General features: G+C 44.4%; 3 protein-coding genes and 1 non-coding gene across 4 annotated transcripts; 3 read left to right on the forward strand and 1 right to left on the reverse strand.

The window, feature by feature from the left end:
- The first annotated feature begins 2,282 nt into the window (after window positions 1-2,282).
- On the forward strand, window positions 2,283-4,949 carry LOC127327494 (large ribosomal subunit protein eL33w-like). Its single transcript, XM_051354265.2, has 4 exons — window positions 2,283-2,436; window positions 2,525-2,753; window positions 2,847-2,889; window positions 4,732-4,949. The coding sequence occupies exons 1-3, from the start codon at window positions 2,369-2,371 to the stop codon at window positions 2,886-2,888; spliced, it is 339 nt and encodes a 112-aa protein (XP_051210225.1). The 5' UTR covers window positions 2,283-2,368; the 3' UTR covers window position 2,889; window positions 4,732-4,949.
- A 934-nt stretch (window positions 4,950-5,883) lies between these two features.
- LOC127327495 (uncharacterized) lies at window positions 5,884-10,422 on the forward strand. Its single transcript, XM_051354266.2, has 15 exons — window positions 5,884-6,096; window positions 6,187-6,264; window positions 6,406-6,455; window positions 6,566-6,619; window positions 6,806-6,858; window positions 7,171-7,243; window positions 7,572-7,633; window positions 7,735-7,803; window positions 8,403-8,511; window positions 8,840-8,910; window positions 9,008-9,108; window positions 9,364-9,459; window positions 9,589-9,656; window positions 9,888-9,933; window positions 10,064-10,422. Exons 1-15 carry the CDS (start codon window positions 5,929-5,931, stop codon window positions 10,142-10,144), a joined length of 1,179 nt encoding a protein of 392 aa, XP_051210226.1. The 5' UTR covers window positions 5,884-5,928; the 3' UTR covers window positions 10,145-10,422.
- Window positions 10,423-11,300: 878 nt separating this feature from the next.
- On the forward strand, window positions 11,301-14,186 carry LOC127327496 (DNA replication complex GINS protein PSF2). Its single transcript, XM_051354267.2, has 8 exons — window positions 11,301-11,642; window positions 11,746-11,820; window positions 12,160-12,274; window positions 12,591-12,690; window positions 12,804-12,834; window positions 12,927-13,019; window positions 13,482-13,634; window positions 13,923-14,186. The coding sequence occupies exons 1-8, from the start codon at window positions 11,595-11,597 to the stop codon at window positions 13,941-13,943; spliced, it is 636 nt and encodes a 211-aa protein (XP_051210227.1). The 5' UTR covers window positions 11,301-11,594; the 3' UTR covers window positions 13,944-14,186.
- A 508-nt stretch (window positions 14,187-14,694) lies between these two features.
- Window positions 14,695-14,781, reverse strand: TRNAM-CAU (transfer RNA methionine (anticodon CAU)). The gene is given in 2 exon segments: window positions 14,695-14,730; window positions 14,744-14,781. It is a non-coding gene; the product is annotated as a tRNA-Met (tRNA).
- Between the last annotated feature and the right edge of the window lie 1,064 nt (window positions 14,782-15,845).

A 15,845-nucleotide genomic window follows, 5' to 3' on the forward strand; every position in this document is an offset into this window, starting at 1 on the left:
CTTTGAAGAAAGGTTTATGAAAACTTGCATTTGCCTACGACTTTCTGGTTCATGGATGTAGCTAGTGCATCAAACACCTCTTTCCCTATAATGAACTTGTTGAGTACACTCGTATTCACTCTTCATTGAATCCACTGCTTAGACTGCTTGAACAATCTGGAGGAGGCCATCGACGGAGCTGAAGATGCAGAAGACGTTTGTTATGAAGAGCCAGACTTGAAGGGAGGTGTCGAAGGGGTGAACTACATGATTGCCTACGACAAAGAGGAGGTCCCCGAGGAAGCAGAGGCTTAGACACCGTATCTTAGTAGTAGTCGAGCATCACCAAATCTTATAGAATAAAGCTGCACAAGTAGTAATGGTACTTAGTTTACTTCTACCACTAGTTAATAAGTTAAGTAAAGTTCGACTAGAACCACCGAGTTATCCTCTTCGGATCCAGGAGGAGCTCCGCTATGATGTATATATACGGCTTGTAATACTAAGTGAATAAATAAAAGACCAGCTATGTTTTTTTATATTCAATATAAGCAAGAAAGATGCCTCATTAAAAACCTTCCAGTCCCCTTAGGTACCCTGGTAAGGAAAAGAGTGCGTCAAAACTTGCTGCACCGAGTTTACAATGAAGATTGCAACCTCTCTTTTAATAACAGCTCCCTAACATAATCTGGAGCATCATTGCTAAGGGAACCACTAAGCCCAGCCTTGCCTGATTGCGCTAGCAGATGCGCAATACCGTTGCTTACACGATCCACTTTTGAGACAACAATTTCTCTGTAGACCTTTAGAATTTCTCTAGCTTCTAAAATGACTGTTCAGAATCCGACGAAATTGACTTAACAACATGCAAGCAGTCTGGCTCCAGAATCGTAGGCCACTGTCAGAGATGAACCAGGTGCCGAAGTCCATCAAGACATGCAATAACTTCCGCTTCCTCTGCGCTGCTACAAAAAGGAATAATTTTCCACTCCGTCAAAATTACCCCCCTCCGACGATTCCTACACCTCCTTGCTTTGAGACAACATCCCACCCGACATCAACATTGGCCTTGATTTTCCCTTCACTTGGCGCTTTCCAGGACGAGACTTCAAGGAGCTTCTCATCGCCTCCCGGCGACACCGCTGCAAAGGAAGACTGATGGTTCACCAAGAATTGGACGGACGCAGTGATAGACGCCTTCCCGTCGCCATGAATGACGTTGTTCCGATGGTGCTATGCCCGCCAGAGTAAGAAGATGATCTTTGCACGTATGTCAGCCACCGAATTACTTAAAAGGAGAAATAGCCAATCACTATCAGCCTGCAGAAAATCTGCTTCTGGCGGTAATGTCCAATGGTTCCGAAGTTCATCTCTTAGGGCTTTGGCTAGGGTACACCGAAGTAGAGCGTGGTGCGTATCCTCCACTTCACGCCCATAGATGGAACATATCGGGTCTATAGTATTAATTCTTCGATGTAAACCCTCAAGCACACCAAGAGAACCCGTCGCAGCACGCCATGCAAACACACACATCTTCGGAGGTAAGGAGGCCTTCCATATTAACTGCCAAATTTTACGATTATCGTCTGGTTCAGAACTTGATTGGCCAGTTCTGTTGTACCACTCCGAGGGATGTAATATTTGCGAATTGGTACTTTGCAATTATTATATCAACGACTGACGTACTATAATATGAAGTGGTATGCTGGGTCACCATAGACTCCAACTACTGGAGTGCCATGGATAGAAGCTAGAAGAATCACCACGAGCCACCGACAGTCGCACGAAAGGCCCGACGACCAAACCCCTATGGGCATCACGCCATTCCACTGGGGTAAACTCCAAAGGACAACTAGACCTTATCCTGCTGCTACTACTATGTACATAAGGTGGCCGACCTCCTCTCCCATGTGGCTCCGGCGGCCAAAGGAGGGGGAGAGGAGCCGGGAGGAAGAAAGTGACTCTCAAGAGAAGGATGAGGAGAGAGAAGGAAACGGTGGAAATGAGAGCCCTTCCCAACCTACAGCATACATTATAAACCAGTTTTCTTTTGTTGACAGGAACATTATAGACCAGATGACTTGCTATGCAGACTGCCGCAGACTCACTGGACCCTTGCCTGCATAGCAATAGACCAATGTAGACCATATGGAGGCAGGCTGGCCCATTACCTCTGCCTTGGAAGCAGCCCTTATTATCTACAGGCCCAGGGGTTCTAAAAGGAAAAAAGATCCACAAGCCCATGGATCTTGACACTAATCTCGACCGTCCAATCCAAACCGGAAACTTTTAAAACCACAGCCCTAGGGTTCATTCCTCTGCGCCGTCACTTCCTTCCCCTTCCCACCACCACCACCACCACCCTCCTCGGCGACCGGCGGCGACGACAATGGTGCAGGGACGCCAAGGCCAGCGCGTCAGGCTCTACGCGCGGGGCACCATCCTGGGCTTCAAGAGGTGACCATCCATCCATATCGCATCTCCCTCATTTCCTGCATCAACTCTCCAGTTGTAAGGTTTCTTACCTGGTTCTGCGGCGGCGCAGGTCCAAGTCGAACCAGTACGAGAGCACGTCGCTGCTGCAGATCGAGGGGGTGAACACCAAGGAGGACGTGTCCTGGTACGCCGGCAAGCGCATCGCCTACGTCTACAAGGCCAAGACCAAGAGCGACGGCACCACCGTCCGGTGCATCTGGGGCAAGGTCACGCGCCCGCACGGCAACTCCGGCGTCGTGCGCGCGCAGTTCCGGTCCAACCTCCCGGCCACCTCCATGGTATGTGTCCTGCTCGCTTGTTCCTCGCACCGCAGCATTGCATGTCGAGCTCTTTGCTGATGTGTTTTTCGTTGGATGATTTTGATCTTGCAGGGCAAGAAGGTCCGCGTCCTCATGTACCCCAGCAGCACCTAAGGTAGAGACCTATACTGATTAGTAAGCTTGTGTACCGCGTTTTCTATTTATCATTGATTGTGTCTGCTCAACGAGCTAGGAGTCCGTGATGATTGCAAGTGTGTAGATCATGTAGCTCGTAGCACATAGGTGATGAAATATTGCAATCCCAAGTTTACGTATTGTTTGATGTTCTCGTTTAAGGGTCCAATTCCATTTGGGGGAAGCTCTTTTAGTAGCTTCGAAATACCTGCAGGTTCTCTGCAGGGTGCTCGGAATTTTGGGCCCTAGAACAACTGCGGTGGTCTCAATAGTACGAGGATGTGCTTTGGTCGATGAGTTTCTTACCGACCAGTTTGTCTCAACCTTGCCTCCAATGACCTCCATATTTGCTCCATTTAGTAGTGTTTTATGTTAATATTGTAGTATCTCATATGCTGATCTTTGTTTTGTTTGATCCTTCAGTAACTCATCTTTTACCCTCTTTGGATTTGATTGAGACCTATTTTAGTTCTCCATGTGCATTTGTTGTTTATACTGAACTAGCTAGTTATATTGGTTCTTCAATCAGAGTTTTCAAGCCATAAGAGTTAGGTATTTACCAGCCAATCAGTTTAAGCCCTAGGCAATGGTAGGCATGAACTGTTTGCCTTCGTATCATCGTTATGCCAATGCAAGGGCCCCATGCCTCTTGAGGGAAGATCTTTTTGCTAGCTTCGAAATACCTGCAGGTTCTCTGTGGGGTGCTCGGAAGTTGGGGCCCTAGATTAAATGCAGTGGTTTCATAGTACAAGGATGTGCTTTGGTCGATGAGTTCCTCATTGACCATTTTCTCACAGCCTTGCCTCCAATGGCCTCCATATTAGTTATTTTTTGTTAGTGTATCACTATGTCATGTAGGGATCTTGGCTTACATTTTTTGTTCATTAGGTATTCAGTCTAGCCTCGCACGTGTAATTTGTTTCTGGCCATAGCATTTTTTATTGCATGTGGTTCATTATCTTCCATTTCTTGACAGTGAAATTGGGAATAAAGTTTGCTTTTGTTTTAGTTTTAAATTCTAGGGAATGCATAAACTAGATGGTGTTTTGCATACTTGGCTTTGTACATTGTATTTAAGGGCTCCATGCCACTTGAGGGAAGATCTTTTTGCTAGCTTCGAAAGACCTGCAGGTTCTCTGTGGGGTGCTCGGAAGTTGGGGCCTGAGATTAAATGTAGTGGTTTCATAGTACAAGGATGTGCTTTGGTTGATGAGTTCCTCATCGAGCAATTCCTCACAGCCTTGCCTCCAATGGCCTCCATATTCGTTACTTTTTGTTCGTGTATCACTATGTTGTGTAGGGAGTTTGGCTTGTGTATATTTTTTGTTGGTTAGGTACTCTAGCCCCACATGGGGCTGTATTTTTTGTGTGGCCGTACCATTTTGTTATGTGTGTGCTTCATTACACTACACTGACTTGCTTATCCGGGATCGATACACGAACTCAACGGCTTAGAACCATAAACCATATACCTTTTCGGTAAAACACATCTCAAACAGATTATTATCGAAATGAATGGATTGGCTTCGCCTTAAGTAAGAGAAAAGGTTTGTGCTTTCGCCAGTCTCCCATTTCCCCACAGTGAAACTGGGAATGACATTTGGGGTTGTTTCTAGTTTCCTCAAGTCTAGAATACAGAAGTTATACATTGTGTTCAAGGTACACGTTTCTCTTTGGTTGCTACCTGTGTTTTCTGCTATAACAATGTCACATGCTGGTCTCTTTTCTTTTGCCTTGAGTCTCTATACTTGTTTTTATTTTCATCACAAGCCCAAATTGTGAACTGCTACTAACAAAGTTTCCTATCTTCCGAACTGTGCAGGTTGACCGGTAGATTCCATATTTAGTTGTAGCTGGCTTCGTTGGAGGTTGATATCAGTTTGACGCCCGGTTGATTGAGCAGAAGAGTATTCCTGGCGATTTTGGAAGAGTTTTAGATTTTATCATCTTACTGGACAGAGTGTTAGCTGTGTCTTTTGTCACCTGTGTCAGTCACTCAATTCGCCTTGAAATGAAGTATATGATGCAGTTTTACTGTTTCTTACGTGGAGTGGTAATTTCTTTTGTGAGATGAGCTTTTCTCAAGCATGTGTTACCGTGTTATCTTCTGATCTCTTCGTGGAGCATGTCATACTACTTTTATACGCAGCATGAGCTGTTATTCCAAGTTAGGCGGTTGACTTGTGGCACATGTTATGTTTGTGGAACTAAAGCATGATGATATTGATGTCTTGGGCTGCATGCTAGCCTGGCCGGTCTCCGTCTTTGTTTCGGTTAAGAGCCATGCTGTTGACTCCAGGAATGCATGTCTAAGACTAGTCACAATGGGAAGTATCATAGACTAGTATCATACATATGATACTAGTTTATGATATAACACCTACAATGCACAGTATTATAAATTAGTATCATAGTTTTATCATATTTAATGTTTTGTAAAATCTCAATGCAAATATGTGTACATGATGTGTTTGCCACTAAATTTTTTAGTTTTACGTGCTATAATAGATTATCTACCTATGATACTACTCTCACGTCTCTCCTTATTAATTGATGTGCCACATCAGATTTTTACCTACATGGCATGTATGATACTAACTATGATACTCCTATTGTGGTTAAACCACGACAATCTCTGGAGTAGTACTGCGCATTGGTCTCACTATACAAACTAGTCAGCAGACTCGAAGTAATACCAAGTTAAACCACAGCAATCTCTGGATCTCAGACGTTCATTTCAGTATATATCCTTGTTGAACTTGCGACCAGGGCCAAGTAGTGTAGTGCGAAGTTTGAAATGTCACGATCAAACCAAAGTGAAATAGGTAACGGCCAATAATGAGGGGCGGCGGACGCGACGCACACGGCACAAATGCCGGGGGTGCCGTGCCAGACTGCCAGTGTGCCACCGCCTCCGGCCCGAAATTTCTTACCACCGCGGCCGCTCGAAGCCACGAGCCCATCGTCATTCGCGGAGACAGCGACCGGCACGCGCGCGCGCGGGTGGAGAGTAGATTAGATGGAGACGGCGGGCAGTGTCGTGGGGACGCGATCTACTCCGACTCCTCCACCCGCCCGACGCCGAGCACGAGCGCCCAGCCTGGTCCGGTGCCGCGCCGTCGCCATGCAGAACCAGCCGCCGCCGCCGGCCGTCCGCACCGTCGCCATCCCCTTCGCCGACCTCAAGGTGAGCAGCGGATTCCGGTACCGCACCGTACGGAGTTGTTTCCCTTCCCTTCTCTGACGCCGATTCCGGCGCCGGCCGGCGGGTGTGCAGGAGCGGGGCAAGGACCTGAGCGCCAGGATCGAGGAGGGGCTCGGGCCCAACGGGCTCGGCATCATCTCCATTTCCCACGTGAGTATCCCTCCCCGGCCGCCTCTCACACAACATTCCTTCCTTCCTCGACTGAACTTTTTTTCGAACCGAAAAATCCCGCAACTGAACTGAATCGTGAGCGCGCGCGCCTGCTCTTGCTTTTCCTGTGCATTCATCCAGGTGCCCGATTTCCCGGCTCTAAGGAGAACTCTGCTGCGCCTGGCGCCAAGGTAAGCATGTGTCTGTGGCCTCTCGTTTTGGTGCAGGATTCAGTTCCGAAATGTATGAATATCGTACTGCTCTAGTTACCTCACCTCTCTCTCTCGCTTGCTGTTGTCAGAGTCGCGAACCTGCCTGAAGATGTGAAGAAACAACTTGAGGACCCGGATAGCAGGTACTGGTTTTTATCCATCAGGCATTCGGTTGAGATCGCTGCAACTTCAGGGATCCTTGTTTTGATTGATATCCAGCGCGTACTTCAGTTTATGTCAAATTTATACTACACACTTAACAGGATATGAATAGCGAATAATAACATTTGTGCGCAGAGATTTATATACAATTTGTCCTTGCTGCATAGGTATAACTTTGGCTGGAGTCATGGGAAGGAGAAACTTGAATCCGGGAAACTCGGTAAACATCTCCCTGTTTTACTAGCCATGCTTTCTACAACTTGCTGAACGAATGAACGCCGGAAAGCAGTACTGAAATTTAGGCACCATTGAATTCGGTTCCCAAGTTCACCATGCGCATCTTAAGCATGCCCAGTTGCGCTCTGCATTCTTACTTTACTTTTAGCAAAATCAACTTAGCTATTGCATTTGGAAGTAAGTTCATTGCTGAAGTATTATAGTGAACACAGATGATTATTTTCGGTTGCTGTTTTTGAAGAACTTGTATACCTTGGCATGTTTTTAGCTCATAAGGTTCTGATCATCCATGCAGATACATTCAAAGGCTCCTACTATGCCAACCCAATTTTGGATGTCCCAACTACTGATGATGCTCTTCTAAGTAGGTATAGTATTCCTAACATAAAAATGTCGCCTCCTTTTACTGATAATATTTAAATTCTATGAGGTTGCACCAAGTCTAATATGTTTGGTGAGATCTCATTCCATATTAACCATCTGAATGTCAGTTCTTGTTTGTATTACTCAAAAATGTGGGATGTGTTTGCTACTTATTTTGAGAAACTGTGAGGGAAAAGACAAACAAATCCTCACTGTAATTTTTTAGATATCACGTTGCTAACTTCCTCTTGAGCTGCAATATGTTACATGTCCATTCTGAATCTTGACTTAATGGTACTTTTCCATGATATCTAATGGTGCTTTAATCTGCAGGTACCCATCATATTGCCGACCAAATATATGGCCAGCTGATCATCTGCCTGAGCTTGAAATAGGTACGAGACTAACTGTCCTGACAGCTAAAGCATCCTACAACAGTTCATGGCAATTTGTTAACAGTGCATTAATATTTCTCCTCATATTGTTTTATTTATAGCGTTTAAATCTCTTGGAAAGCTAATGCTGGAAGTTGGCTTGATGTTGGCAAGTCATTGTGATCTCTACGGTATGCACTGTGTAAACATTACTCTAACTCAGTATGTTCTGTGGAGAAACATAATTTTTGCCGTGCTGTAAATTTAATTCACTGGAGGCATGTTTTTGTTCCAAATAAGCTATGAAATACGACTATTGGAACAAGATAAAACATAATTGGATTGTACAATGCCAAAGGAAATGACCAATTGAATACCCAACTTTCTATAATGTATTGTGATTTTAAATAGCAGTTGCAACCTCTGTCACTAGTGAAATTCAATGCAACATGTATCTACATAACTCCAGGGATACATGAAACTTTCTTAAGCTGCTCATGGACAGACACCATTCATTTCTCTTTGTAAGATCTCCACTAGTTTATTGGCTCAACTGTGATTGTTCCACTATTTCATTGAAGCAATAATCTAATGAGTCTATCATACCACACTGTACTAACTATACAAAAGGAAAATATGTGTACAAGTACGAGTTGCAGATATGGTATCCTGAAGTGTCTTTGGGAAAATGAGACCTGCTTATCGATTCTGAATTTTGTATTTGTGCCTTTTCTTTTTGAAGTTCGCTTTACCAAGTAGTCAAATGGATTGACATCTGTCTTGTTTTCAGTAATGCAGCACGGAGTGGGAACATTTGATGGTGAAAGTCTTGAGCAGACAATTTCTCGTTCAAGGTGTCACAAGGGACGTCTGCTCTACTATTTCCCCAGACAATTCAGGTAATCCAACATACTCACATGACTCTTAAAAGAAAGGTGCGGGAAAAATTAATTTGCTCTAGATAGTGAATACTCTCATAACCTTCAGATATGTTGAAGTTTAAGAGTATTTAGACAAGTTTATTTTGTTTCGGTGGTTCTGCACATCCTCTAAATAGGCTACCAAGAAGAATAGCATTGGCAAACTGTACTATCACTTATGCAATGACCTATTACACTTGAATCAAAGCTTAAATTCTTTCTCACCCTTGTAATATCCAACCAAGCTTTCCAGTGTTTTAGTTGTAACAATTGATACTAACTTACCTCATATGACAACGCCTGACAGCACACAAAAGGAAGAAGGTGGTTCTGTTTCATCGTGGTGTGGATGGCATACTGACCATGGGTCTTTAACAGGTTAATCACATCTTATCTCATTTATTTTTCAAGTATGTATCTGTCACATTTGCTATGGTTTTCTCTCAAAAGCTAATAGTTTCTATCGTTCTTGCAGGACTTACATGTGGTCTATTTATGAGAAATTCAGAGGAGATCCCCTGTCCTGATAGTGCAGCTGGGCTGTACATCCGGACTCGTGATAACCGAGTTGTTAAGGTAAGTTCCTGTGAACTCCAGTAGCTTTCTCATCAAATATAAACAACAAGCTATGTAATGTGAAAGCATATCTATAAAAAATGGTTTACCTTGCTTGCTGCACTGGGAAATAGACACCTTTGAGACCAGGCGCAGATGTGCTCCTCGGTGGTTAAATGCTAAATAGTTGCACAGATACTTAAATAATTGCACTGAAACTATGTTAACATCATACTCACAGATCTGCACTTATTTTGCTTTTGTTGGATACTGCAGGTTACATTTGGGGAGGATGAATTAGCTTACCAAATCGGGGAAACTACTGAAATACTATCAAGAGGTCGTTTATGTGCAACTCCACACTGTGTGCAGGTATCATCATGTCAACAACCTACCAGTTGAATGTGTAATAGAGCCTAGTTTTGTATAGTACAATGTAATTACTAGTGTTTCTAACTTCTGAAGGTTGTAACTTCTAAATACTGCCATTGTTACTTTCAGGCACCTAGTGGTGAGAATGCTTCAAATGTTGAGCGCTCTACTTTCGCAATGTTCATGCAACCAGATTGGTACGTGTAGTTTTTTTTAATCAAAGTTGTAAGGGCGGTGTACTTTTGGTTTCATGTGCTTATGTTATCTGGGCTTGTTCCTCCACGTTAATAATTTATAGTCAGGTAGCTGTGTTGTGCAATACTAAAATCTGTACTCCGTAGTGAATGTATTTCTGTTTTCACAGTGAAAGCGTTATGAGTTCTTAAACATCCCTTCTGTGTTCTGAAAATAAGTCATTTTTTTTGCAGGAACGAGACACTTAAGTTCCCAAGTGAAATTCCTTATCACCAAGAGGTTTGTCATTTACCTGTGCAAAAACCAGCTTCACTTGTTTTTTCGACCTCTGTTGATGAACATAATCTTCCACCGGGTGCTGGTTCGTTCCTTTTATGTTTACTAACCTCCTTTTTAAAACTCCTACCAGTTGATTCCACCAAACGGAGCACTTACATTCGGGGAGTATTCAGAGAGACTGGTGAACAAGTATTACCAAGGAAAGACATGAACGATTACCATGAGGCCTTGAGGAAAAGCTCCAGTTGAGATACATAACAGGAAATGAAAAGTTGCAACTAGTGGCCTCCCGCAATCTGTTGCCAAAATAGAAGGATGAAAAGATTTATAGATGTACAGTATGACTATCATTGCTATAGCATGCACACATGTAAAATATCATGCAAAAATATCACGACTTGATAGCTGTAAAAAATAAGATAAAATTGTGTACATGTTTCTTCTTGAACTGGAGTACATATTATTTGTTATACAGTCCTAAATCTCTAATTTTGTGAACCTCTGAAAAATTGACACTTCACCGTCAAAATGTTTAGTCAAGTCAGCATTGGGCTTCCTTCGATGTCGATCTCAAACCAGTCAATCTAGAAACTTACGGCTTCATGCCGAAGTTACCTCTCCTCCCCGACTTTCATCTTCATTTGGACTGCTCATATACTTCAATGGGTCATTTCTTTATGTTTTCGTTGTGTTTCCTATCTAGCCTATTCCAATTTGCTTGGCAAAAAAGGCTTATTGTACTTCTACCACCTCTGTAATGGCTATAAAGCCCGGTTCTATGAACGGGTTAGGCAATTCTCCTTGTAAGTGTGTTAAACCCTAGTTGCCACTTACGTCAAAAAAAAAAAAAACCCCTAGTTTCCACTGTTTGTGGCCTAGTCTGAACAATTGAGCATTCTTCTGTAATTGTCGAAACCCCTGGTGAATCTTTGATCCAAAGTTGCTGCTACATTCTGTGCTGTTTTCCTCTGAATTCAACAACACGCTCTAAACCGCAACTCCGAGCGTGTCAATTACTCCCTCCGGTCGGATTTAATCGACGCGGAGGGAGGCATGTGCATGTACGTTTTTGCGTCAATCTTTTCAGTCCAGAGGTAGTAGTAAGAAAACCACCGATCCTCAGCAGCAAAATGAATCCAGAGCACGACGGAGTTCGGCTCTCTCGTGTAAAATCCTCCACCTTTGCTCTTGATCCTGATAGGATAGCACCGTTGAGTTGAGGTTTGGGTTTGGTGTGGGCTGGTTTACGAAGAATACGTAGTCAGTTCAAAATGAAATCCAGCAAATGTTTATATTTCTATGCTCTTTCGAATCTGATGAAACTGGAGTCCTTCATACTGCGGCATGTGGAAACGAGCGTTTCTCTGACGGCCGGCCATTCCGTGTATTTCGACTTACCTGCTTTCCCCTTCTCAGTTCCGAGTCCCGCCGCCGCCGTGACCCTCTACAGGCTACAGCTCCGGCGGTGTCCCGCCAGGCCGTCGCCGCCACCTCCCGCCCCTCACGCGCGTGGCCGCCGGCGCCATCCCCGTCCTTCCTCGCCTGGACACCACATTCCTGCCGTCTCCACGCACCCCGTCCCAGCCCTTCGCCACTGGGTTTCGAAGCACCCGGCACACCCTCTACCTAGATCCGCCCCCCTGCTTTTCCCCAAATCGCCAATGGCGGGGCAGTCCGACCCGCACCTCTCCCTCTTCTCGCCCGCCGAGGTAACCAACCGACCCCGCATCCACTCCGTCCGTACCTGCGCCCTCCTCGACCTAGGGCTCGTCCCCTCGCCGCTGACCCCGTTTGGTTGCTCGGTTTGTGCAGGTGGAGTTCGTGGCGGAGGACGAGATCGTCGAGGTCGTCCCCAACATCCGCATGGAGGCCCTCAACATGATCTGCGTGCGTGCTCTCAACCAACTACCCTAGTTCTTTACTTGTCAGAATCCCCCTACTCCACTAGCTAGTTGTGTTCACCACCCCTCCATTTCTAGGGGATTCCGTCGTTTGCCACCGATGTTCTTGCTGTTCGCTGCCTCGTGATTAGTCCACTTCGATGTTTTGATGACTGCTCGTTGCTTTCTGGGGAAATTCTCGAGAATTGGGGCAACAATTTGTGAAGGGAACATCAAATGATCTATATGCTGCAAAAACTTTGGCTACTAAGCGATACCCAAGCGTCAAGTGGTGCTACTCATCTGGTCAGTTTCGGCTAACATAGTACTCGCCTCCACCATGTAGGGGGATTTCGGACCCTTCTTCCCGCAAATCGCAAGCAAGGTCCCACTGTGGCTTGCCGTGGCGCTCAAGAGGCGTGGCAAGTGCACCGTACGCACACCCGAGTGGATGACTGTTGGTGAGTGCTTGCTCCTGTCCCTTGTTTAAGTAGCTTCATCTTCTTTCTTCCTTGTATCGTAGCTTGTAGGATTGTATATGCTACATGATGGTGCATAAATGATAAAATCATACAGTACATGGGAGGAGCTTTCTGCCTCTATTTAGTGATGCGTAGAAGCAGTACAAGGCACAGCTGATAGATATTGCACCTTTTGTGGTTTTTTGTATGTGTGCTCCAATTTGTCTTTTAATTGCACCATCTGACACTGCTTGTATCTCATATATGCGTAAAAGCCTATATTCGCCCCTTAAATGTTTGTTACTGTTGTTGCTAGACCGCTTAACGCAGGTGTTGGACGCAGAAAGAGAGTCACCTAGAGAATTTCAGCCATTGCCATTCCACTATATTGAAGTATCCAAGCTTCTGTTTGACCAGTAAGCACACCACGCGACTTTCTGACTGCTTTTCTTCTGTTGTATAAGAACCTATAGAACTCCGTTAAAAAAAATAGCATGCATGCATACCCTAACTCTTGTTTTTTGTACAGTGCTCGTGATGACATCTCAGATGCATACTTGGTGGGTTGTAAAGAACTTTCGATAGAAGTTTGTACTGTCTAGTTTGCTTTGATTTTTGTTAGAAAAATCTTACTTGTAGCATTTTGACACAGGTGAGATCTTTGATTGAGGATATCAGAGATGTCAGGTTCCATAAGGTCGAGAGTGGATTAGAAACATTATCTGGCCGTACTCATGCTGTGAAGGTATCTTTTTGTCCCCCACTTCTTGCCACTGAATAAGCTGCTTTTACTGGCTCCTAATATTCTGTTAGTTACTATAGAGATGTGTAATATATCCTTTTTTTTTCTCTATTACATAAACATTTTTGGTGTTATCTCTTGAAATGATATCTTAGTATACCTATCGGTTAACCTTTCTCATGGATTTAGAGTTAACAATACACTTCTAGAAATTTGAAGATCTAAGGGTTCTATGAATACACAAATGTTGATAATATGAGTGGATTGGTACAAAATTATGGGTGGTTCTAAATTTTGATTGAACATGGCATACTGCTTTGCTTGTGGTGTACCTGTTCTTTACGCACATTCTTTATTATGTATGGTACATCAAGCTGAGTTTAATTTCTGGCTCGCTATGTTAAATTGTTAATGATCTTGACCTCTTGCTCACTGCCTTATGCTTCTTTTTCTGCATTCCAACAGCTCAAAAATCTCTCTGCAATGGAGGTGAATATTGTCCGCCCTTTTATGGTGAGAACTCTGCAGGCGTTCTACAAGCATGATAGCCCACAGATGATTCAGCAGGCAGATAATACAGGGAGCAGATCAACACCAGTCACAGACCGCGGTCCAAGAGTAAGCCCTTTCTTCTGTACACATGATTTTTACCATCCTCTAGGAAGTAGCTTTCTTTAGCAGAGTTACTCCAAGCTGCTAACTGCTCAAGTAAAGATTTCCTTGGATGTTTCAGTTAGACAGAAGAATGAATACTTTGTAGTATCTGTTTTCAATGATATCTTGCTTCTGATAATACATCGGATAAATTCTTTGCTTAAATCCATGAACTTCTAATAGTATGAATTGTCAGGAATTGTTTCACATTATCACATAACAAACTCCCCTCTTTCCCTTTTGCTTGTGCAGAGAGACCTAAGGCGCAGGTAAGAGCATACTTGTGCAGAGAGACCTCAGCGCAGGTGAAGAGCAAGATATGTGTGTACCTGTCACTTGTATTTGCAGATAAGTTGATTGTAGTGAATGAAAGTACCTGCGTTGTTGTGATGTGCTGTATGTTCCTACCTGAAAGCCATTGTAGTTCCCTTAGTGTGGCTCTTCTGCTATTGTGCTAGATAGCAATGGTACCGACTTAATGTATTAATAACCATAATGTTTTAGGTTTGTTGTACCTGGCATTACCTTTGTTTCGAGGAAGCCATTGTCCAGGGGTGTGGATTTTCTGCTACTGTACTGGGCAGTAATGGCACTTTGGTTATGTATTTACCATAAGGTTTTAGGATTAGTTACTACATAGGCGTTTGCGAAATTTACAGATCTAGCAACCGTTGCTGCCTCAGTGTTCATGTCAGCCTACCTGCGCCTGCGGTTTGATTTGGGGGACGTGGGCGCAAACAAAGTGTGCGTGTGTTAACATTCGTAATTCTTGTGTTTGCTCTTGGCTGTTGCTCTGTGCATCTTGCGTCCCTTTGGCAGTTTGCCTGTAGCGAACATGGAAGGAATTCGTCCACCCTCTTTGCGCACCATGATTCTGTATAGCCAGCGATCTCAGCGTGTGAGCAGTAGAGAGGACAAAACATATGGTGCAGGCAGAAAATCTGTGTATTCACATACGAAGTCGAATGATTCCAGCACGGTAAGAGGATTAAAAATTAGCAAATGGAATAATGAACAAAAAAGATGGGGCGAGAGAGGCTCGAACTCTCGACCTCAGGATCACTCGCTTTAGCTATGAGACCTACGCGCTAGCCAACTGCGCCACCGCCCCGTTGTGATGATGTCAAAAGCCTATCATATACATTTGCTTGGCTTCTACTCTATTTGGTTCTCCTTTCTTCTCCCGGCTAGTGTTGGCACCTAGGTTAGTTTGTGATTGCTGAACATGCAAGGGATAACTGGTTAGCTAAACGGTAAAAACGAAAAAAATATATTTTAAACGGCAAATTAGAGATTTACTTGTTGGTGGGGTAAATGTGATGAACAGTCTTGTGTTTGGTTGGATGAATGGGAATGAATGTACCATGATTAATTAACTAAATTATAACTCTTGACTTCATGGGAAAACAAGCATTAATAGTAAACAAAGGCCATTGTTCCACGAAATGACTTCTTAACGATAAACATGATCACAATTAAAAAGGTGGTGGACTTGTGCAACCAAAAAGGGTCTCACCGTATACAAAATATCAGCGAAGTACTTTTATCACATGGGCAAACATTTAGTCCAAGAGAGGAATCCATTAAGAGATGATCAGTCACCAACCATCATCTTTTGCCGAGCAGGGTTGAGGCATGCAGACCTGACATCCTTTTTCCCGAGTTTTTTAAGAAACAATTATATATAAAAACAATATCACTCTATTACTCTTTTAAGATGCGAGTAATGCGCCACCGCCCCGATGTGTTAGGGTGTGTTCGGTTCTGGAATTTGGTGGAATGGAAGGAGACGGTTCCGCACCCAGCCCTCGTTCTTGTGTTCGGTTGGAGAGAAGGAACGGAACCAAGTGATTCCTCAGAAGGGAATATACCTGTAAGATGCGGAACCGAGTCGTTCCACCGATTTGGCCGAATCTGGAGGAACGGCTGCGTACGAGCGAAAAAAAAGAGAAAAGCTCACACTAACCATCTCTTTCATTCACTCTCACTCTCTCGTGCGCCTCTCTCTCTCTCCCAGCACACGGTGGCGGCCAGCCCGCGATGTCAAGCACGCGGCGGTGGCCAGCCTGCGGGGGGCCAGGCACGCGGCGGCGGCCAACGCGCGATGGGAGCCCAGCACGCGGGGGCGGCTAGCCTGCGGGGGCCAGGCACGCGGCGGCGGCTAGCCTGCGGAGG

Source organism: Lolium perenne, chromosome 1, assembly GCF_019359855.2.
Source record: "Lolium perenne isolate Kyuss_39 chromosome 1, Kyuss_2.0, whole genome shotgun sequence".
Classification (NCBI taxonomy): Eukaryota; Viridiplantae; Streptophyta; class Magnoliopsida; order Poales; family Poaceae; genus Lolium; species Lolium perenne.